This window comes from Populus trichocarpa, chromosome 3 (assembly GCF_000002775.5).
Source record: "Populus trichocarpa isolate Nisqually-1 chromosome 3, P.trichocarpa_v4.1, whole genome shotgun sequence".
Taxonomy (NCBI): domain Eukaryota; kingdom Viridiplantae; phylum Streptophyta; class Magnoliopsida; order Malpighiales; family Salicaceae; genus Populus; species Populus trichocarpa.
In genome coordinates, this window is record NC_037287.2 from 7,603,441 (window position 1) to 7,626,707 (window position 23,267).

At 32.2% G+C, this 23,267-nt stretch overlaps 2 protein-coding genes across 4 annotated transcripts; one reads left to right on the forward strand and one right to left on the reverse strand.

Annotated features, from left to right (window-relative positions):
* Nucleotides 1-2,240: 2,240 nt before the first annotated feature.
* Nucleotides 2,241-5,569, forward strand: LOC7483536 (probable inactive nicotinamidase At3g16190). 3 transcript variants are annotated; one of them, XM_024596916.2, is made up of 5 exons: nucleotides 2,244-2,464; nucleotides 2,584-2,697; nucleotides 3,110-3,344; nucleotides 3,471-3,587; nucleotides 5,286-5,569. In XM_024596916.2, exons 1-5 carry the CDS (start codon nucleotides 2,411-2,413, stop codon nucleotides 5,357-5,359), a joined length of 594 nt encoding a protein of 197 aa, XP_024452684.1. In that variant the 5' UTR covers nucleotides 2,244-2,410; the 3' UTR covers nucleotides 5,360-5,569. The 3 variants fall into 3 exon arrangements, with proteins under 3 accessions (XP_052307074.1, XP_024452684.1, XP_024452683.2); XM_024596915.2 differs by having other exon boundaries at nucleotides 2,245-2,464; nucleotides 3,708-5,307; XM_052451114.1 differs by lacking the exon at nucleotides 2,584-2,697 and having other exon boundaries at nucleotides 2,241-2,464.
* Nucleotides 5,570-16,752: 11,183 nt separating this feature from the next.
* Nucleotides 16,753-18,329, reverse strand: LOC7478404 (uncharacterized). The gene is made up of 3 exons (XM_024596439.2): nucleotides 18,064-18,329; nucleotides 17,827-17,967; nucleotides 16,753-17,049 (listed from the first exon to the last, which is right to left on the reverse strand). The coding sequence occupies exons 1-3, from the start codon at nucleotides 18,220-18,222 to the stop codon at nucleotides 16,894-16,896; spliced, it is 456 nt and encodes a 151-aa protein (XP_024452207.2). The 5' UTR covers nucleotides 18,223-18,329; the 3' UTR covers nucleotides 16,753-16,893.
* Nucleotides 18,330-23,267: the final 4,938 nt, after the last annotated feature.

A 23,267-nucleotide genomic window follows, 5' to 3' on the forward strand; every position in this document is an offset into this window, starting at 1 on the left:
TAGAGAGAAAGGTTTTAAACCTTTGATGGGAACCTTTTGAGGGTTTCTAAGTCGGAGCACATAAAAAAGTTATGTGGTTTTCTGTAAATAGGTGTCCTTGTCAAGGATGACTAGGTTGGTCACTTTCGTGGCTTTGCTGGAGCAACTTCAACGTCAACATTGCTTGAGACCACCTGAACTTGGTAGAGAGGGTACACAACTTTTGATATTTTTGCTTGATTTGGAGGTCTGTAGATCTATATTCAAACATTTGAAAGTTCTCACTCAAACAGCATGATGACTGAAACCGTAATGCTGGCTAACTAAAAACAAGATGTTGTGGAGATTAATATAGAATATGAGATGTAAATGTTTGATTTTAAAGACATGAGGTTGTAGAAGGGTTGTTTCTCAGTTGAATTATGGTAGTTACAACCTTTGGGGTGGTTAGAAATGTTGTATTTATTTGTCTAAAAGTGTCTACTCGATTAGCCAAAAACTGAAGAAAAAGATGCATAGTACCTTGAATGACGCTGTTTTCACTAATTCCTACAGATTAGGGTTTTTTGATATGGGATATGGCAATTTTTAATTTGATCCTTATTCTTCCGATTTCGTTTGATTTTACCTATAATTTCCCTCTAACTTTCTAATTTCATGCAATTGCGTCCCTACCAGATTAATTTGTCAGCCCCAATTTTGAGTGTCTTATACAAGTTGATCATTGGTCTCTGATTTGTTCAATTAGACCCCCAAATGACCACCAAAATTCTAATTTTCTTCGATTTAACCCCAGATTTCTCTTGATTCCAGTCCCTGAAGTCGTGCATGTTTTGCAAGTTCGTCTTTAGTTCATAAATTATTCAATTACGACCCTATATGCTCACTCAACTTTGAATTTTATGCAATTAAACCCCTGATTTGACCAATTAAACTTTCTGAAATCCGATTTTTATCCCTAAACTTCATTTGTTTTAATTGACATCAAAACTAACTCCTAAAATTTGATTTTTCTTGCAATTAAACCCTTAAAAAATTTAATAAAACTTTCAAAATTTCAATTTGAACACCTAAAGCACTTTTACCGATGGGCTCCCTTGTCAATCAAAACCATGGGTTGTTAATTTAGACATTTTGGTTTACCAACTTTCACTTGGTGTTCTGATCTTCCATCATTAAACTTGGGTAGTCCTTTCTTAGACTTGCTTCAAGTGTATTTACTTGTATGTATTTTATTTATTTTTTATTTTTTTTTGTACAAAAAAATGAATAGCAACAGTATTCATCACTCACCAAGATAATAATCAAACATCAACCTATCAAATCCTTAATTCTTTCACCCCAAATTGAAACCCTAAGAAATTCTTTCCACAAGAGAAAATAAAGCCCTAATAAAAAAAACCAATAATGGATCACTTTCATGATCACAAAGATGATGAGCACAAGCAATAGATGAACAGTGAAGAAATCTTCGATGAAGAAGAAATGGATGTCAATGCTAGTGCACTACGCAAATAAAAAAAGAGAGGATACAATTTTTATAGCTCTTGGCCAAAGGCAAGATGAAGAGAAGATTTTGGTCATGTTATTAGTTTTGGTTTTTTGGTTTGGAAAGACTCATAGGATATGAAGAGAAGGTTGAAAAAGATTGAAGAAAAAGTTGACGAAATGCACACTAAGATTTAGAAAAGAGACAGTAGATGTTAAATTTATATTTATTATGAAAAAATTGTTGAACAGGTTTTGATTGGGTTTATCCCGGTGAATTGAGTCATGAATCGATTTATTTATTTAACTTGGTTAGTTTAGGTGAATTTTTTAATTTATTTTCTTTACAATTTATATCGGTTTAGTTAATTCTTACCTTATTTTTATTTTAATCTAAGGCTTTGTTTGGACCCGAGTAAGATTGAAGTTTGTTTGGAAGTGTGGTTGCTGTTGTTTTTCAAAGTATTTTTCATGCCGAAATACATTAAAATGATATATTTTTTTATTTTTTAAAAATTATTTTTTAAATCAGCACGTCAAAATGATTTAAAATATATAAAAAAATTATTTTTTTATGGAACGTGGTCCCAAATGATACTTGAATTTTAAAAGAATAACCTGCAATTTATCTCTTCTTTTTATTTAATTGATAATGAGAACAAAAACAACTTATTTTGATAAATAAATAAAAAAAGGAAAGTGAAAGATAAAATATCTTTACCCGAGTCAGCATAAATTGGGAGATGCTCGCCAAATTAGCTGGAACAAACCACCCAGGTAAGACAAAGACAAAAGCTATTTTGACTTGAAAAAAAAAATTGATGAAATCAAATTCCATTTTGTTATTTATCAACTAAAAAAAACTCCTAGCCAATGAGAACAGATGCCAAGAAGAAGAAGGCCTAGGAACTCATCCAGTCTAGCTCTCGCGTAATTTGAGAAAATGAGCATGGCAGATAAATGGAACCAAACTGCTCTATTAGTCATTGACATGCAGGTCTCTCTCTTTTCTCTGAATCTTGTTTGCTACATATGTGTGTGTGTGTGTGTTGATGTTGTGTATCAAGTATTTAAATATGAAAAGAAATTTGCATCATATGGTTTTCCTTTTTTTAGAATGATTTTATACTGGAGGATGGATTGATGAAAGTGAATGGAGGCAAAGCCATTGTCCCAAATGTGATCAAAGCTGTTGATATTGCTAGGCAGCGTGGCATCCTTGTTGTCTGGGTGGGTACTGGCTACCCTTTCTTTCTTGCTCGTTTTTTATTTCTACCTCATACCCAATTCTTCTTCTTTTCTTTGTTTCCCTTCTAACCTGTGGGTGTGATTTCCTGGGAATTATGACTATTTTCGTTGGAAACTATGGTTTTTTGTCCTTTGTTTGTTTGGGTTTTCCATTTCTAGAAAAATAGGAATTTGGGAAGGGACTATTTTCACTTGGCTTGGTGGTCAGGAGTAGATATCATTAGTTTTTTTAATTTGCTGGGATGTTTATTTTCTGTTCAGTTTAATTTTGCATAACTGTTAATTTTATTGTTTCAGTCTAATCGTGATTGACATGAATTGGAAAACTGAAGTTCATAATGCTTCTGTATGACGATGCATTGAGGTTGGCTATACTTGGATTTTGTGGCTTCAGGTTGTCCGTGAACATGATCCACAAGGGAGAGATGCCGAACTCTTTCGCCGACATTTGTACTCTCCAGGAAATGTGGGTCCCACCTCGAAGGGAAGTGTGGGAGCAGAACTGGTTGATGGTCTTGTAATCAAAGAAGGGGATTATAAGTTGGTGAAGACACGTTTCAGTGCATTCTTTGCTACTCATCTTCATTCATTTCTGCGTACTGAGGGAATTAAGAGTTTAGTAATTTCGGGTAAATGCAAATTTCAGGACCCATGAACCTAGTTTAATTGTATTTTAATGATGATTGTTGATGAACAAGGGATTTGAGTGATTTACGCGTGCTAACAGTCTGTGATCCTTAAAATTGTTCACGTAGGGGTTCAAACTCCAAATTGCGTAAGGCAGACTGTCTTTGATGCGGTAGCTCTGGATTATCAACCTGTTACTGTTATTGTTGATGCCACCGCTGCTGCTACACCTGACATACATGATGGTACGTATTCGTTGATTGCCTGCAACTGGTTCTATCTTTTATTGATTTTTTATGCTTTTGAATGAATATTTTCAAGAATTTGACTACCATGTTGATAAATGATTGGAGCAACCTTGATAGGATCAAGGAAGGAGGAAAATAGGAAAGGAAAGGAAGGAAGAGGAAAACCTTGAATCAGAAAGTACATTGAGGCATACATAATTAGTTTTAATTTCCCTTCATATTATCTACTTTGCTAAATTTTGCATAACTTGCAACCTTTGAGATTGTTTTATATGTCGAATATTAAATTTCCCTACACAAGTTGGCTCTCCATTGTTTTTGAAACTGTAGTGATGAAGTTCGATGGGGGTCGCATATATAGTTTAATATCTACTGCATTAAGAACTATACTGTGCATTGATGGTTGAAGTTGCTGTTAGCTTTATCAGATTTCCTGTCCTAGACTAAGAATATGCATTTTGAAGGCGTTAAGTGTCTTGGAGATTTTTTGTTCTGGTTCTTGGAGTTTGCTAACTATGTTGGGGTACGTGTAGGCAAAAAGGCATTTTTATCAAGCTTCCTTTGGCATGATCGCTTAACTTATGTCTGATTTCTGGTGAATTTGAATTTCTGTGAAGCCAGTACCATGAACGGGCTAGCGCAATAAATCTGATCATTGAAATTGAATCTCTCAGCAAGATGATGTAAAAATAGAATAAAAATAAATATTCCATGTACCTATGCTTGAAGTGATAAACAAAAAGGATAGGTGAGAAAATGTAGGGAAAGACTGAAGATGGTTGCTATCAGAGTCGTAGAGTTTTGTGATTCAGGGATTTAAAAATGGAACACAGCAGTTAAGGTAAAAGGTAAACGTGATAGAAAACCATTAGCATCACGCTATGAGGTTCAAGGAACCACTCTTTGAATATATCTCACTTTCAAGAACCATAAACCAAACAGATGAATTTTTCATTGCTTCATTGAGAATTGAAAAAACTCTTCTCTTTGCTGGTTGTTAATACAAATCATAAGCTGATTTCTGTAACAATAATATTTTCAAATCAAGGATGATCAGGGATTTTGTCTTTATTTCATATCTTGTACCCTGTGAAGTTATAAGGAATTGGAAGTAAAAGAGTATATGTGAAGCTCTGATGTAGTGGCTTAAGCATAATGGATGAAAAGATGAAAATATTTGCCTGAAATTTAATGGTGTATAGGAATTTGTGTTGAGCTGGGGAGAGATTAAGACCATAAAATATTTGTTAATAGTATTAGGGAGTTTTGATGATTTAGGACAGAAATTGTTATCTGGCTCAAAATATTTTCAAATGATCGTGTCACTTCATAATAATCATCACAAAGCCGGTGTCATTTTGCTGAGGCTTCCCTTTGATGATATTCACAGCATCATTGATCTCTTAGCTATAACTAGATAAAAACTTGCTATCGCTTTGTCTTGCTTGAATCTCAATAATCCTGCGATTGAGAAAGGTGGATCGATCACTGAACTACATCTTACTATCTATCCTCTCCAAGTGCTGAGAACAGTGAAAAAGCAATGGATAAATGAAAACGTGCATCATCAACTCTGTTTTTATGATGTGGGCATTCTTTTCTTGCTATTTACAACATTATCTTTCATTCTTTCATGCTATATTGCTTTGACAATTGGCATTCATTACTGACATGGATCCCCATTTTTCGAACCAGCCAATATTTCTGACATGAAAAATATAGGAGTTGCGACCCCAACATTGCAGGAATGGTGTGGTTCTGGTGCTTGACTCACCTCATGGCCAAACGAGGTGCTGCTATCTCTGATTGTTCTTGTATTGTAGCGTTCAGAAAGAAAGAAAAAATGCATGAAAGGAGCTATTTGCGTGGTGTGGTGAGTTGTCATGCCTTGCTAGTTTGTCGAGCAGCCAAATATATGTCTAAATTCTAGTGAGATAGAGATTAAAAAAAAAAGTAATGGAATATTCACAGTTCAATTCTCCTTTCTGCTTATTATTGCGCCGTCAATCGAGAAATGACAGGTTAGTTTGCCAAATGCCTTGTTGTGTTTGCAACCGAACCATCCATTTCTGGTAAGCTGAAGCTTCCATGTCGCGCAGTGTTACAACATTATCCTGATACGTTTGTGTGTTCATAAAGTATACACCTAATGTCAGCATCCTAAACTTTGATCAGTAGTGTGACATCCCAGAAGACTGACCCCAACAATCAATGAATGGACGACCTAATTAGCTACAGCCGGATCATTTCTGTGTGATCAGATTAGGACACGGCAAGAATGAATAGAAAAACTGCATGTGGTGGCTTTCAAAACACGTTTCTTACCCTCAATCTTTCAAGTTTTTCTCAAAAGGAAAAATTAAAAAAAATTCCAAAAAAAAAAAAAAACATTTGCCATAAAATTTCTCCATTTTTTGAAGATTTAGCTATTTCTTAATCTTCTTTTTTTTAGTACTTTTGCATATTTTATTTTAGTTTTGAGGAAAAAAATAAATGTAAGTTGAAAAAAATATAAAAGAAGAAAATGATGAGCAAGAGCGGAGAGGAAATAAAATTTAAAACATTTCTTTCCCTCTCCAAAAAAAAAAAAAAAATCTGGCAACAAATAATAAAGTGGCTCTCTCTCTCTCTCCCCCCCTCCCTCTCAAAACAAATTTACAACATTTTATTGCCTGCCTCGGTGCCTTTTGGTCCTTGCAGTTTAATTGTAATGCTATTTCATATGTATACTTAATTCCTTACTTTTCGTAACACAAACAAAAATAAATAATGAACCAAATTTGTAAACATGAATCTTTCAAGAATAGATGCAAGTGGAACAAAAATATTTGATAGAAAGAAAAATAAAAGAGTAGATTTTCAAAAAAAAAATCCAGTTATTCTAAAACTAGAATACCTTTTGGAATTGTCTATTTATATGCACAATTATGACAATTGATTTAACATTATTTTATTTTAAAATAAACTATTTTTTTTATTTTAACAAACACAACTTTTTATTTTAAAATGATATAACTCTATTTTAAATTAAATTTTTTATTCACCCCTAACAATCAGTCATATAAGTGGAAGTTGTTTAATCAAGATAAACTATGAGAGAGAGAGGGGGGGGGGGGGGCGAGAGAGATTAATAGTAAAAAGTCTTTGTATTAGGCGAGGTAGCTTCTGACTTGAGCCTTCCATAATGAAACTGAAAACTATTGGTTTTACTTAGCTAAGTAATGAATATGATATTTTGATTTGTTCAGTTTTTTTTTATGTATATCTAGATAATAGTGAATACACAATTCTTCTTCATATAATTTTGGTTCTTATAGTTGTGTTCATTGTTGTCTCAAACTCGTCCTAGCTATAAGTGCTTTAGAAAATTTAGTATTTTCAATTCATATAGAATTAAACTCGTTTCACATTTATATAGGTGATTTCTTACTAAAAATATCTCACAATATCCCATTAGAGTTTCTAAAGCTACAAGAATCATTAAAAACTTAGTTTATCCTAGTTTTCGCTACATACAACACTATTCATCATATAAATGAGTAAGAGTGTTATTACTGAATCGACACTTGATTTAGTTGTCCTCTTGAACCTTGATCTTAGGATCTCCAGTCAACTAGGTTGAGTTACCATCTTGGTAATTTTTAAAATAAAAGCTCTGGTATAATTCCATTGATGATTTATCAATTTGCTCTCTTATTAACCCTAATATAAGCTAATCCACAATGTTATTATCATAACTTATTTTTTACATTTATTTTCTAACATATTTAAAAAAAATATAAAAATTCCAAAAAATATCTTTTCAATGTAATTTCATTTTTTTTTTTGTACTTTTGTTTGTTTTATTGTGTAAGTTTTTCCATTAGTTAAAAATGTTGTGTTCGACTCTTATAAGAGGGAATTTTAACTTTTCTTTTATCAACTCTCATGAACTATGATTATTTTTAAATATTTTTCAATGTATAAATAAAGGTTATAGTCAAATTGTAAGTGGTTATTATTTTTTTCTAGGTTCTATGTTTGACACCGAACATGCTTTTTTCATAAGGTATGTATATGATAAAATGATAACAAAATAGAATTAATGACAACAAATATGCATATAAGCAACATCACGGATTAATGGAAAATATGAAAAATATCAGAAGATATAAAGTAGATATATCAAAAGCAATATATGATAAATTTATGAAAAAAATAAATAAATAAAATAAAATATGCATATAAGAAACTTGTCAAATTAATGACATTAAAAAATATAGAGAAGATGCCGAATGAATAAGAATAAATATATAGAAGCCGAATTATTGCCAGACTACAGAATTGGTTTGTAGGTAAAATATTAGTATTTAAGGCACTAAAAACACTTTTTTTGACAAATTGCATGGAAAAATTATTCTTGATAGATTGTTTATTAAATATATAACCAAATCTTACACATACATAAAACAAAAGAAATCATCTAAATTATTTTAAGATTGTTATTTTTGTTCCCTTACAAAATTAATTAATCTGGCTTCTATAAATACATATAAAACATATATGAATCAACATTTAAAATAATCAACACTTACACCATAACCAATGCATACTCATCATGGTTATAACATGTTAGGTTAATTGTCTAGTTTAATTGCATTGATGTGTGTCTTTGTTGGATTGTTCATAATGATTGTACGAACGAGTATGACTTTGACATAATGAAGTATGAATTTAACTTAGCAGTGGCATCTGACAACTAAACAGTTGCATTACTACTAAACCAATCATCATGCGACTTTTTGGGTATGTTGTATTGTAAGGATGCACTTGTTATGGTGGTGGTGGTGTTATGAGTTGTTGGGTAGTGGTGGTGCATTAGTGAGGTTTCCAATGGTGAGGATTTTATGATTTTGAAGATTTTTGTAATTATTGAGAAAATGATAAAAAAAAAAAAAGAAGAAGAAGAAGAAGAAAGATTGGTGTTGATTCTGGTTGTAATAAGTTATGTAAGCTATAAAATGAATGTGGAGATGACTGGGTTCTAATTTTGTTTATGAGTTTCATTGAAGTACTATACAATTCATGAACAAGTTGCTTAAGCTAAGATAAATAATTTATTTTGAGCTATTTTTCACCCTTTCTTTCTTTTTCTTTTTATTTTTTTAATAAATTAGCAGTGTTTTTGGAAGAGAAACTACATATATAAAGAAAAGAAATCAAGAAAAGGAGTTATATCCCAAACCTCTAAAATATTTGTCATTTTTTATCATTTAATAAATTAGCACCAGAAGCATCACACGTTGGAGGGAGGAAGAAGAAGGAAAGATGGTTACCTGACCGAGAGACTAGTGTTGTTTGGCTAGTGGCGTTGTAAGGATGATGGCCCTTGGTGGGGATGCCAGTGGAGTCTACTGGTCTGGGAAAAAGCTCCTCTGTTGTTGTTGTTGTTTACGATTGAAATGGAGGAGAGGATCTAGCTGTCGTGGGTGGTTTGACCATGAGATGAGAAACTGTTGGTGTAGTGTTCACTATTGCTCATGGGGGTTGGTTTTGCTGATGTCATCTATGGCTGTTGGATGCTACTGGAAGGAGATGTGGAGGTTGTAGGCAACTCACAGTGCAACTAAACAAGAAAGAAGGTTGTCTTTCATTGATGGTTGAAAGCATTGGTGTTGTTGTTGTTCACGGCTGAAATGAAGGAGAGGAGGTGCATCTTTTGTTGGTGTAGTTTGTAAATGAATAAAGAAAGAAAAGATGTATATCCCATATTGGAAAGAAACGCTCCCTCCTAATGTTTATAAGTGTGAGTTTTTATTGTGTAGTAAATTAAGTCATGGTGGAAGGACTCTTTTATTTGACTTTCTAATTTTATTATATGGATATTTAGAATATCAAAAGATGGCATTTAGGACTTGGAACTTAATATGTCAGTGAGATTAATTCATCCTTGAATTAATTTTCATAATTAATTTTGACATTTGTGATTGTAGAGATAAAAGTGAATAACAGTTATTCAATTTAATTTAAAGTATAACTATTTCATGAACAGTCATACTGTTTCATCAAAAGTCATATTGTTTCATGAATAGTCATATTGTTTTATCAATAGTCATAGTGTTTGATGACAATAGTCATATTGTTTCATCAATAGTCATATTGTTTCATCGTTATATTTCAAGTCTATAAAAACATGTTACTACACAGAAAACATAAACATAATAAAAAACATATATTCTTTTTTTGGTCTTATCTTCTCATTCTTTTAGAGGTTTAGAGGGCTTAGTTGTATCCTGGATGTGTTGTCTCTGTGTGGGACAAATAAACACCTTAAAGACAGTGTTTCCACGCCTCTAAGCCAACTCCATATTTGTTTCCATCCTAAATATTTTTAACAATTTTAAGGTGTTTATTCTGATGGAGACAAATATGAATTCCAGCGTCAGGGTTGCTAAGGATGTTAAGATTCAACTAAATTGTTTTGATGGTACAAATTACACAAGGTGGATGGATAAGATGGTGTTCATGTTTACTTCATTAAAGATTTGCTACATTCTTGACCCGAATATGCCTGCACTATCTAAATCACAAGAAGATGAATATGTTATTGTTAAGACTGAAATATTAAAATGTGAAGAAGATGAAGTGCCTTGTCAAGGGTATATTCTGAATACTTTGACCAATCGACTATATGATATCTTCTTCAAATTAAGGTCGCTAAAATAAATTTGGGCTCCCTTAGAGACATACCACAAGCAGGAAAAATCAGGTTTTGATCGTTTTCTTACTTTAAAATTTTTTGAGTATGAGATTACTAATAATAAGTCAATCATGAATCAAGTTCATGAAATTCAAATTTTGATATCAAAACTTAGTGATTTGGATATCAAAGTTCCTTATTCACTTCAAGTGGGGGCTATTTTATCAAAACTTCCTCCATCCTGTAATGAATATAGGAAGAAGATGTTGCATTCTACAGACAATTATACCTTTGAATAGTTTCAAACATACTTGCAAATTGAGGTTCATTCTCGTATACGTGAATTGCAAGCAACAAATTCTAAAGTGAATTTGGTTACTGAAACTGGTTTGACAATGACTCAAAACAATTTTAAAGTGCAAAAGAAAGGAAACAAATTCAAGAAAAAACAAAATGTTAATAAGAAGCATAGGGTTTGCTTCCATTGTGGAAATAAAAGGCACTACATAAAAGAGTGCAGATTCAAAAATTTCAACAAGAAATGTGGTTCTTTAAAATTGAATATGGTTGAAAAAGATGAAGTCAGGGAGTTGGTTACCATGGTTTCAAACATTCAAATTGGAATGAATACTGAATTAATTATGACAACTATGTTGTAAAAACTTCAGATTGGTGGTTGGATTCTGGTGCAACAGTTCATGTTTGCAACAATAAAGCATGATTCAAGACTTATAAAGAATAGAAGAAACTTGAAAAGGTCTTGATGGGTAACCATAATTCTGCCAAAGTTTTGGGAAAATGAAATATTGAGTTAAACTTTACTTCTAGATAAAAATTGTCTTTAGTCAATGTGTTTCATGTTCTTAAGATTAGGAAAAACCTTGTATCTGCTAGTCTCTTGACCAGGAAAGGGTTCAAGATTGTTTTGGAGTCTGATAAGGTTATTATAACTAAGAGGGGGATGTTTGTGGAAAAGGGTTATTCTTGTTATGACATGTTTAAGTTCAGTATTAATGAAATCAATGTTATTTTTGCTTATATGGTAGAATCTACTTCTCTTCTTTGGCATGCTAGATTAAGACATCTAAATTATAGATATTTGAAATATATGTGTAAGCATGGTTATATTTCATATCAGCATGATAATAATAACAAATGTGAAGTATGCATTCAAGCGAAGATGACAAAGAAGTTTTTTCCTAGAGTAGAAAGGAATTCTCAATTACTTGAGTTGGTTCATTCTGATATATATGAAATAAATGGTATGTTAACAAAGGGTAGGAAAAGATATTCCATAACTTTAATTGATGATTATTCTCTTTTTACATATCTTTACTTGTTAAGAACTAAAGATGAAGACTTTGGAAAATTCAAAAAAATCAAGAAAATAGTAGAAAATCAAAAGGAAAGGCAAATTAAAATTCTTAGAAGTGATAGAGGTGGAGAATATTTTTTTTAAGGAGTTTTCTATATTTTATGAGGAAAACAGAATAATGTATCAAATGACAACACCCTATACACCACAACATAATGGACTTGTTGAAAGGAAAAATAGGACCTTAGTGGATATGATTAATGTCATACTTTTGAATGCTAATTTACCAAATAATTTATAAGGTGAACTTACTGCATGTCACATTCATAATAAAGTATCATCTAAAAAATTAAATGTTTCTCCTTATGAAGCATAGAACAGTAGAAAATCAAATTTGAATTATTTTAAAGTGGGGGTGTGTAGCTTTTTATAAATTATTTGATCCTCAAAGAACAAAATTAGGACCCAGAGGTCTTAAGAGTGTTTTTGTTGGTTATGTATAAAATTCAAAGGCTTATAGACTTTTGGATTTAAAAACTAATGTGATTGTTGAATCTATATATATTGAATTTATCAAAAATAAATTCAGAAGTGATTCAAATGTGCAAGAACCAAATCTAAAAGTAATGCCTCCTAGCTCAATGTTAAGTGAAAAACATAAAAAACTAGAAGTAATAGGTTCAAGTGAACCTAAACGAAGTCAAAGAGTTAGAAAGGAAAAACACATCGATACAGATTTTATTTCTACTGATTCAATTGTATTTTTAGTGGAATGTGATAGAAATATAGTATTGAAAAGGACACATGTGATCCTAAATATAGAAGATGATCCAAAAACATTTTGTTAAGCTATGTATTTTAGGGATGTTGCTTTTTGGAAAAAAAAACGGTAAATAATGAAATAGATTCAATATTGGCTAACAATATTTGGGTCTTAATAGATTTACCTCCAGGTTTTAAGCCAATAGGATGTAAGTGGATGTTTAGAAGAAAATACGATACTGATGGTTCTATACAAACCTTCAAGGCAAGATTAGTTGCCAAAGATTTTACTCAAAAGAAGGGTGTTAATTATTTTGACACTTATTCTTCGGTGGCAAAATTACATCAATTAGAGTTTTATTTGCATTAACATCAATTTATAAATTGTATATTCATCAAGTGGATGTAAAGACGGTTTTCCTAAATGGAGATTTAAAGGAGAAAGTGTATATGGAGCAATCTAAGGGTTTTATACTTCCTGGAAATAAAGAAAAAGTCTGTAAATTGGTAAAGTCTTTATATGGTTTAAAACAAGCTCTGAAACAATGGCATGAAAAGTTTGACAAAGTAATTTTTTTGAATGGCTTTCATCATAATGGTTCTGATAAGTGTATGAATTCCAAATTTACAAAAGATTCTGGTGTGATTATTTATCTCTACGTAGATGACATGTTAATATTTAGCACCAATATGATTGGAATAGTTGAAACCAAAAGGTATCTCACTTCTATCTTTAAAATGAAATATCTTGGTGAAGTAGATAGAATATTAGGTATCAAAGTTAAGAAACATAGTAGTGGCTATGCACGGCTAATACCTCATTTGACTCTAGTATGAAGCTAAATGATTATTGTAAAAAAGCGATAGCACAACTAAAATATGCTAGTGCCATTGAAAGTCTTATGTATGTTATGCATTGTACAAGACCAGATATAGCTTTTGTTGTATGCAAGTTATCAAGATATAAAAGCAAGTCGAATACATATCATTGAAAGGCCATTACAAGAGTCTTTGGTTATCTAAAAAGAATGATCTATTCGGACTTGTTTTATTCTGATTTTCCAACTGTGATGGAAGGATATAATGATGCAAGTTAGATAACTAGTTCAAGTGATAATAAGTCCACATCAGGATGGATTTTCTCACTTGGAGGAGGTGCAATATCTTGGGCATCTAAGAAACAAATGTGCATCTCTCATTCTACCATGGAATCAGAATTTATTGTTATGGCTACTGTAGGTAAAGAAGCAAAATGGCTAAGAAATATATTATTTGATATTAAGTTACCTATGTCAGCTATTTTTTTATACTGCGATAGTGAAGCAATTATGTCTCGAGCTTATAGTAACATTTACAATGGTAAGTTAAGACATATAAGCATTCAACATGGATATATTCGAGAGTTGATTACAAATGGGGTAATCACCATTGTCTATGTGAGGTTAGTATTCAGTGTGTTCTATTACGTAAATGAGGATGAACGTAGGCTCTCAATGAAATTTAAAGTTCGTGTTTAATGTAATAGAGACATGTATAATTCCACCTATATGAATATAGAAGTCGTACCGCTTTTCACAAGAGTTAGGGCTTTCTGTTGTAAATATTCATGAAAATAGGATTTTAGCACATGACCATAATAGTGCTAAACAGTTGTAAACCTCTTTAAGAGTTTGGATAGTATTATGTGTGTAATATCTTTTATTTTATAACAAAAGTTTTTGTTTAATTTGCAGACACCAATATCTTTAGTAGGATTCAAGTTCTAACACTAATTGAAGGTTTAAATTGCAAAATAACTTCTTGTAAGCATAATTATATCAAGTGAAAAGACATTCATTACAAACTAGTGGGGGGATTGTTGGTGTAGTTTGTAAATGAATAAAGAAAGAAAAGATGTATATCCCACATTGGAAAGAAACACTCCCTCCTAATGTTTATAAGTGTGGGTTTTTATTGTGTAGTAAATTAAGTCATGGTGGAAAGACTCTCCTATTTGGCTTTCTAATGCTATTATATGGATATTTATAATATCAAAAGATGGCATTTGGGACTTGAAACTTGGAACTTGGAACTTAATATGTCAATGAGATTAATTCATCCTTGAATTAATTTTCGTAATTAATTTTGACATTTGTGAATGTTGAGATATAATTCATCAAAAGTCATCTGTTTGATGAACAGTCACAGCGTTTCATCAACAGTCATATTGTTTGATGAGCAATCATACTATTTCATCGTTATGTTTTAAGTTTATAAAAACATGTTACTACACATAAACATAATAAAATATATATATTCTTTTCTTGGTCTTATTTTCTCAATTTTTTAGAGGTTTAGAGGGCTTAGTTATATCTTGGAGGTATTATCTCTGTATGCAATAAATAAACACCTTTGGATAATGTTTTCGCGTCTCTAAACAAATTCCATATTTATTTTCATCCTAAATATTGCTAATATTTTTGGTGTTGTTGCTGCTGTCAGTGAAGGACAACTGAAGGGATGGCTGCCGTGGGTTGCTGTGTTCTTTAGGGAGGTTAGAGAAACTCTTGTGTGTTTGTTTGCTCCTAGGGTTTTGTTATGGGTGTGCTGGTGGGTGGTGGCAACACTAACCATGGTGGCTTATCTTGGAGGACGTGGTGATACTCACAGTGCTGCCCCTTTGGTCCGTTTTGGAAGATGAGAGAAAGATTCTCCTTTTTTTTCTTGTTTTTTTTTTTCTTTACTTTTGGGAGAGTGCAACTGGTGCATAGAAAGGTTAATTATTTTTAGGCTTTTTTTTTTTTTTTTTTTGGTCTTGAGGGTCACGGGTTTTGTTCTTCCTTTCAGAGGGAGAGTGAAGTCACAAGGTTTTGTGTTGTATGTGGGAGAGAAAACGGGAGGGGGTCACGGTTTTGCTGCTTTTTCTTGTTTCTCAGGAGAGGTTGTAAGGCATGTAAGAGGATTTTTTTTTTTTTTTTTTTTGTGGCTAATGCTATAACTAATTTTATTATTATTATTATTTTTGCTAATGCTCTCCCCCAAATTTTTTTTCCCCTTTTGTGTGCTTGACAACGAAGTCATAAGAACTTCAAAATGGACATGGATTTTTCATGGCTGCTTGATGGGGTTTATATTATATGTCTGGGCTTGAACCTTTCTTCGTTGTATCGCCAAACAAAGTCCTCCGATACTTGTACTAGTAAAATAAGTTAGGAGAGAAGTGTATGTGAGATGAAAACAGTAAGACAAAATTTGCAAAGAAAGTTTTTTGTATGAGAATGGATATTGAATTGTTGTTCTTCACCTTTTGGCCCTTTGATATTTATACACACATGAATAAAGAGCTTGGTTGGGAACACGGCTAGCTACGTGTTCCTAAAATTTTTGAGTTTTTTTTTATTTATTTAAAGAACCAAAAAAGGCTTACTTAAAGAATTGTCCAGAGAAAACTCTAAAGGTCACACTGCTAGTTGTGACTGCTGTCTCTTTGAGAAATTCTTCGCCTACTTTCATTCGGGCTTAATGGTTGCATTTTGATGGATTGAACTCGAAAAAAACAAATGATTACATCACATCACCAGAGAAAAAAGATCAGGCATTGCAATCTAGTAACACTTATTGATGCCCATTTTAAAAAAAAAAATTGAAAGTTTAGACAACCTTTATCTGTTACTCATTAAATCCATGGTTTCAATTGCCTAAGCCTTCCAGTACATCTTCATCGCTCCTTGATCGCCTTGAAGCAGTAGCTTCTTTGTTTATCTCCAATCTGTAAAGAGGGCGTGTTTGACTCTCGCAGCTTCCCACTGATTGAATCCTGAAGCTGAATACAAGTGTCTTGACTCTTGAGATAGATAGCTTGCTAGGGATTCACACAATCATGTCTTCTCCTGCACCAGCCAATGAACTCGGAAAACTGTCCAGGATGTCTCAAGGTCTGGCCTTGAAGTATAGTGGTATTCTAAGTGCAACATTAGAGATTTGTACATATTAAAGTATATAGGTATGGAATGAGAACATCGAGATTTGGGCTCTGTTGCAGTCCATGAATGACAAACCACTTGAGCTCTCAAGTTTGTTCTTGTAAGGTTTTTGATTGAATCGTGATCTGTTATGTCTAACTAACGTTGTAGTGAATCTTGAACTTCTAGCTAATGTACTCTTAATTAACAGTTTTGTGTCGAAATAAAGCAAAGAATCTGAATAGGCAGCTGTCTGGAGGAAGAAGAAGCAGGACCTACAGCGACCATGATATCATTTCTAATTGTCAAGACAAGTCATTCATCATATACGAGTAAGATGCTTATGATTTTTCTTGTAATGTTCCACAATGAGCCTCGTATATAACAAAGACTTCGAACCAAAAAAAATAATTTAAACAGAGTTTTCTGGTCATATAACAAAATAAAGACGATGCAAGACTGCAATTGGAAACTTTAATGAGCTGAAACTTCATGAATAGACTTTGTGAAATTCATGCCAATTATTGCAAAAAGGCTCGATACAAACACTGGTTTCTCCCCACCTAAGCTAACCTCTGTTGCATATCGAACGTAAATGGTATAAACTCAAAGCTTACTGGCTTTATTTGAATTATTATGTGAGGCCATCCATTGCTTTCCCAGAGCAATAAGTTCCCCGTTACTTTTCCTTCTAACCTCTACGAGCACTGATGTTATCCTTCCCTTGTCCCCCACAACCTTTGCCTCTACTTCAACTTCTTCCTGCCATAATAGTAGTAACATACATTTAGGAAAAGTGAGTAAGAAAAAAAGGAGCAAATGCATGATTGTTTTCCCTCTAATCTACTTCTCCAGAAGTATAGCTTTGAATGCTCCCTTTTGTCACGTGATACAATTTCCTTTGAAGATGACACCAGAGATCCTTCCTGGGGTGAAGTCCATATATTTGCAATTTCACCGGCCCCTTTGGAGATGCAAAGAATGAAGGGATTGGGATAAAGGAGATACTATTCACTGAAGGATTACAGGGAAAAGGCCCTGAACAAGTAAGTTTTCTACCAAGGACAAACGAATTCTGGGAAAAACTAGTGAACACAATACATTATAAAACGTTTGCCATCTGAATTGGCGTGCATATCATACTGATACATCTAAAAACATAGCTACTTGTGGCGAAAGTTTTATGATTAGGAAAAGCAAGATTACACTGATACATTTTCAACTACAATCTATTGTCTTTATTGCCTAAGAGGTATTTTGTCTAATAGATCATATTCCCTAGCACTACTTCAATAATTCCCGAATCCCTGCATTAAACCTTTCTGTAAACCTTGATTATGTATTAGCCCTAACGGCCTAACAGCTTGTCAGCCTGGATGATTTGAATGATAACCCCTCCATCTCCCAATTCATTCTCTGAGTTTCCAGTACAAGTAGAACTCAAAAGCCAAGTCTTGACGATTCATTCTATGCGGCTATGTCATGTAAGAATAAATACACAAAAAATAAAATAATTGAAAGGAAGAGTCGAAAGTGAACTTGAATTTTAGCCGTGGATAAAAAGGAGATGTTGAGGTCAACAGATGCTTTGACATGGCCACCATAGGAGTAAATAGCAGCTGCACCCACATCATCAATCAACGTTGCCATGGATCCAACATGCCAATTCCCATCTGCATCCTAACATAATAATTGTTACATTACATCAATTTATTAGCATATGAAAAATAGAAAGCAAGAAAGATTCCAAGTTACTAGTTGGTTGAAAGGACTAACTGATATGCGGTTTGAAACGACAAAATTACAGAGTATGAAACCCTTGTGTGCCTTCACTATTTTGAGACCTTCAAGAGTAATTGCCTCCAGTTGGTGGCCTAAACCATTTGAGAGATCTTCAAGCCATCTATTGGAGCTCTGCACTGGATTGTCTTCCATCTCCCTTTCTTTGCTGCTAAAAGAAATGGCACCTGTTTTCTTGTTTTCATAGATCGGTTGCCTCCATGAGGATTAAGAAAATCAGTCTGTCTTGGCGGCCATTTATGTAAGCCAGCAGAAACTATTTTTTTTATTAAAATGATGGATTTACCTTCTATCGAGTCTTACAACTATGCCCCTAGCAACCGGTCAAAATTATGTCCTCACCTTCCAGAATAAAAATCCATCATGAGATAATCATCCAGGAGGTGGTCTAATGGTAAAAACTTGAGATCAAGAGGTTTATTTCCTTTGTAATTTCAGGTTCGAGCCATATGGTTGCTCATATGATGGCCACTAGAGGCTTACATGGTCGTTAACTTCAAGGCCCGTGGGATTAGTCGAGGTGCACGCAAGCTGACCCGAATACCCACATTAAACTAAAAAAAAAATCAATCATGAGAGATATAATTTAATTCATAGTTTAACTTCAGATTCTAAATTTAATTTTAAAAAATTATTAATTTAAGTTTTATAAATTTCAAAATTATTAAAAATTTATATAGTTATTAATTTTAAAATTCATAAAATTAATTAAATTACATATAAACTGTTAAAATATAACCCGTCATCTAAAATAAAATTCCTTGTACACTTTGTGTTTTAGAACATTTATTTTTTTATAAATGCTGTCCTGGCATGAGCTGAACAGGTGTCAACTTTATTTGGAATGATGTATAACAGAAGGGATCTTCAAGCGTAGTTAAATAAAAAAAGAGAAAAAGACTCATATTAGAAAATGTTAATAATATAGGGACCAAAATAAATATGAGTAACCCTCCCTAGTAGTGGTTGGTGTGACGATGTAACAGTCTTGTAGGAATTAAGGTTATAAAGGATGAAATTGTAAGGTTTTATTGGAGTGAAAGTGTAAGATAACAAGGATCTCGAGTACTAAATTAAAAATGAAGAAATAATTTGGTGACCAATTTGAGGTTGGTCGGGCCTCCATGGACTAAGACCAAAGGATAAAACCTACAATGCCTCTTCCTTGTACTGAAATAAAAATTAGGTCCTAGAATTTCTGAGGACCAAGTCATATTATTTCCAATTCTAAGAATTCTTCTGCCACGCGTCGCCGGCATGTGGTTGAGATGATTTAAGCCATCCACGTGTCTCCCAATAAATCTTGGCATCTCCTGAACCTTCTTCTTTAACCTTCCCAATTCCTTTTATTTCTTTTCTGTCTCCCCCTAATTTCTCTCAGGCAGACGAATTTACAAGAAAAATATGTCTTGGTAAAGGGGATTTTAAAAAAAATAAAATGATATCGTGTGGTAAAAATCTTGAAAGAATAAATAATATTAACTAATATACTAAAACATGTGGGGGATTTACTGTTACCTCACACACAAATCACTGTGGATTACAACAGTAATCCACAGTGATTCTTCTCCCTTTTTTATTTTTTTTTTTTTCAATTTTCTTATTTTTTCTTTTTTTTCATTTATTTTTTTTTCAAAATTATTTTTGTTGGTTTTACCTTTTAAATATTGACCTGGTTAAAATTTTTGCTTAGTAATTTTTTTCTTTAAAATACTGTGAATTGCTGTGATATTTTCCCACTTAGTTTTTCTATTTTATTTCTTTATTTTTTTAAATTATATTTATCGATTTTTTTTTAATATTGAGCTGATTGAGAATTTGGTTTTGTAATTTTTTTTCTTTAAAACATTGTTGATTGCTACAGTGTTTCTCCGCATGGTTTTTTTTCTCCAAAATTATCTTTTTTTTTTATTTTTTAATATTGAGCTGGTTAAAAATTATAGTTATAATATGTGAGGAAAGCACTATAATTTTTTAAAAAAATTATTGTTCATTCCCACATGGTTTTTTTTTTTAATTTTTTCCAAATTATCCTTTTTAATTTTATTTTTTTAATATTAAGTTGTTTGTGAATTACAATTACAAGTCATTACAAATAAGGCTAAATCATGTGGGGAAGCACTGTAGCTTTCATCACAAAACACTGTGAATTGCTACAGTGTTTCCAACATGATTTTTTTTCCTTTTTTTGGTGTTTGTTTTTTTTTTTCTAAAATTGTCTCTGTCGATTTTTTTTTTAATATTAAGCTGATTAAGAATTTAGCTTTATAATTTTTCTCTTTAAAACACTATGAATTGTTGCAGTGTTTTTCCAAAATTATCTTTGTCGATTTTTTTTTAATATTGAGTTGGTTAAGAATTATAATTACAGTAAAACTAAATCATATAAGGAAAGCGTTATAGTTTTTCTCACAAAACACTGTGGATTGCTACAACATTTTTTCTCATGGGTTTTTTTCCTTCCAAAATTATCTTTGTTGGTTTTTTTTTTAATATTAAGTTGGTAGAGAATTTAGCTTTGTAATTTGTTTTTCTTTTTATTAACTGAAAAGCTAAATCATGTGGCGAAAGCACTGTATCTTTCCTCACAAAACACTGTAAATTACTACAAATCATTTTATTCAGTCTCTAAGTTTTGGATCACCAACACAACTTTTTTTTTCGTCATGAAATATTTGCTCCATCATACCTTTAATTTCTATTACTTATCTAGCGTTGGTTCATAATTATAACACTATCAAATACATTTGTTTTATAAGCCCGCGGCAGCGCGCGGGCATGTTATCTCGTAGGATGTAAAAGGTGTTTTAGAAATAATATAATTTGAATACACCTATTTTTCCAATATCAATTCTATACATGAACTCGTTTCTTTAATATAACATCGATTTCTTATGTTGATGTTTGGAATTTTATTTTATTTTTCTAATTACATTTGTTTAATTTTTGTTTTCAGATTTCTTTTCAGTGTAGACATTGAATATTCTTTACTTTCACCCAAAGTTGTTAAAATCGTGAGTGAACTCATAAAATCATATGATTTTAGGAGTCAATATATACTTAACATGCAAAATCGCTTTCAAAACTCGAAAATTGATAAAATCGGATTAAAATTGAGTAAAATCAGTAAAATCAAGTGAAATCGCATAAAAACACAATTTTATATCCATTTTTACAATTTCAACAAAAAAAAAAACATGTACTGCAGTATATGTTTCCTCTAGGCTCCAACCCTCCACATCCACATCAGCATTAGCCAGTAGCCAGTAGCAACACACATATAACATTTACCCTAAAACAGTAAGGCCTAATCTCTTTCTCTATTAACCAGCCACCGTGAGATCGACAACTCACGACTACCTCTTCATTAACAACAACAGCGCTCTCCTTTTTCTCCCATCATCAACGGCTTTTTTCTTTTCTCTTCAGAGTTCAATCTTCGACTCTTCATCAACAGCGCTCTCTTTTTTTTCATAATCAACGGCATCCTTTTCACTCCTCACTCTTCACTCTTCACTCTTCATCAACAGCGGTCTCCTTTTCAGTCTTCATCAACGACTTCCTCTTCAATCTTCATCAACAATGCTCTCCTTTTTTTTCCATCATCAACAACTTCCTCTTCATTGTAAGTTGTTCTATTTATAATGTCTATTGAGTCTAAAAGTGAAAATGTGATATTCCCCTATACAGATGCTGATTTTCCGGTCCTTGTTGCCTATGATTTTGAATAACCCTTGTGAATTTCTGCCTACCTTGTATTATTAAATACACATCTGATTGGTGCTACAATGAATGCTAGTGTGCGAAGGTCTTGTTGAGTTCGTTTCAGAAATTCTACATTTTAGGATGTCATTTCGGTATACAGGGTTCCTTCACTGAAGCAATAGATTATTCAATATATTAGGTGATAGGCTATATTATATTAGCTCTTAAGGGGACTGCCATGCATGGATTAAGCATACATTTTGGACCCAAAAGGAATGTTAATTAAACATATATTGTCTTCCTAATGGAGGTTGATGTACGACAATTGTAGCATAAATTATTTGGGGCATTAGCAACTAATCAAATATCATACAGAAAATGAATTCTCACCTTAGTTTTCCAATATATGTGCTGCTTGATTTTGATATGTTGTTTGTATCCATAAAAATTACATATTCTGTGCATGTAGTTCTCCGAGAATGTTTTGTAGACAGAAGAAATTTTCCATTTTTAACAAGCAAAGCTGCAAAGCATTAATAACTTAGATAGTGGAAACTTTGTATCAAACAGTTAAGTTGCTAAATTAAAGTATTATAGTGAGTTTTGTTATCTTTGGGGAGTAATAACTTAGATTCATAAAATAGAACTGGAGCAATAATTCAAAGAAGATCAAGAGGATAGCTTAGAACAACAAATTCGGTAGACACATGTATATGAATTGTGATCTCTGCTTTAGTTTTGCGAGTTCTTTATGCATGATTCTGGATTATATGAATTTTTATGTATAGCATATATATTATGGTACTTCTTTTTAACAAAAATTTAATTAGAATCATAAAATGTTTGGATTAATTACAGGGCTGATTTGAGTTGATTCTTGAATTGTTGAACTTATAGCATCTATAAAAAATTCTTTTGGTAATAGGCTTGATGTGCGATGGCAACATGGTATAGATATTGATAAGAATTCTAGAAACGTTAAGTGTAACTATTGTCAAAAAATTATTAATGGAGAGTCATGGTACTGAAGATGATTTGGAGATTCAAATTGATGACAATTTAGAGAATTCAATGAGTTTTGAGTTAAATAACATTGACAATATTGGTGTTGGTACTAGTAGTAGCACTAATATTCATAATATTGGTGTTGGTATTAGTAGTGACACTATAATCCTCTTGATGAAATTGATATTGATATATGTCTGAGGAATAATGAGGAAGATGAAGGCAATATAACTAGTTTTAGTTTGCATGACATACTAATAGATTGTTTGTTTTAAGTTTATTAATTGTTAATTAATAAAAAATTACTTGAATTATGTATGAATTTTTATTTGAATCATATATTTTAAGATGCTTGTATTATGTTTAAAAAAATATTTCTATGTCAAAAATTAACAACCTTGCTTTCACCGGTAAAAAAAAGGTTGGCTGACTGTGCATTTTTCTTCTTTAACAAAAATGGGTTTTAAATA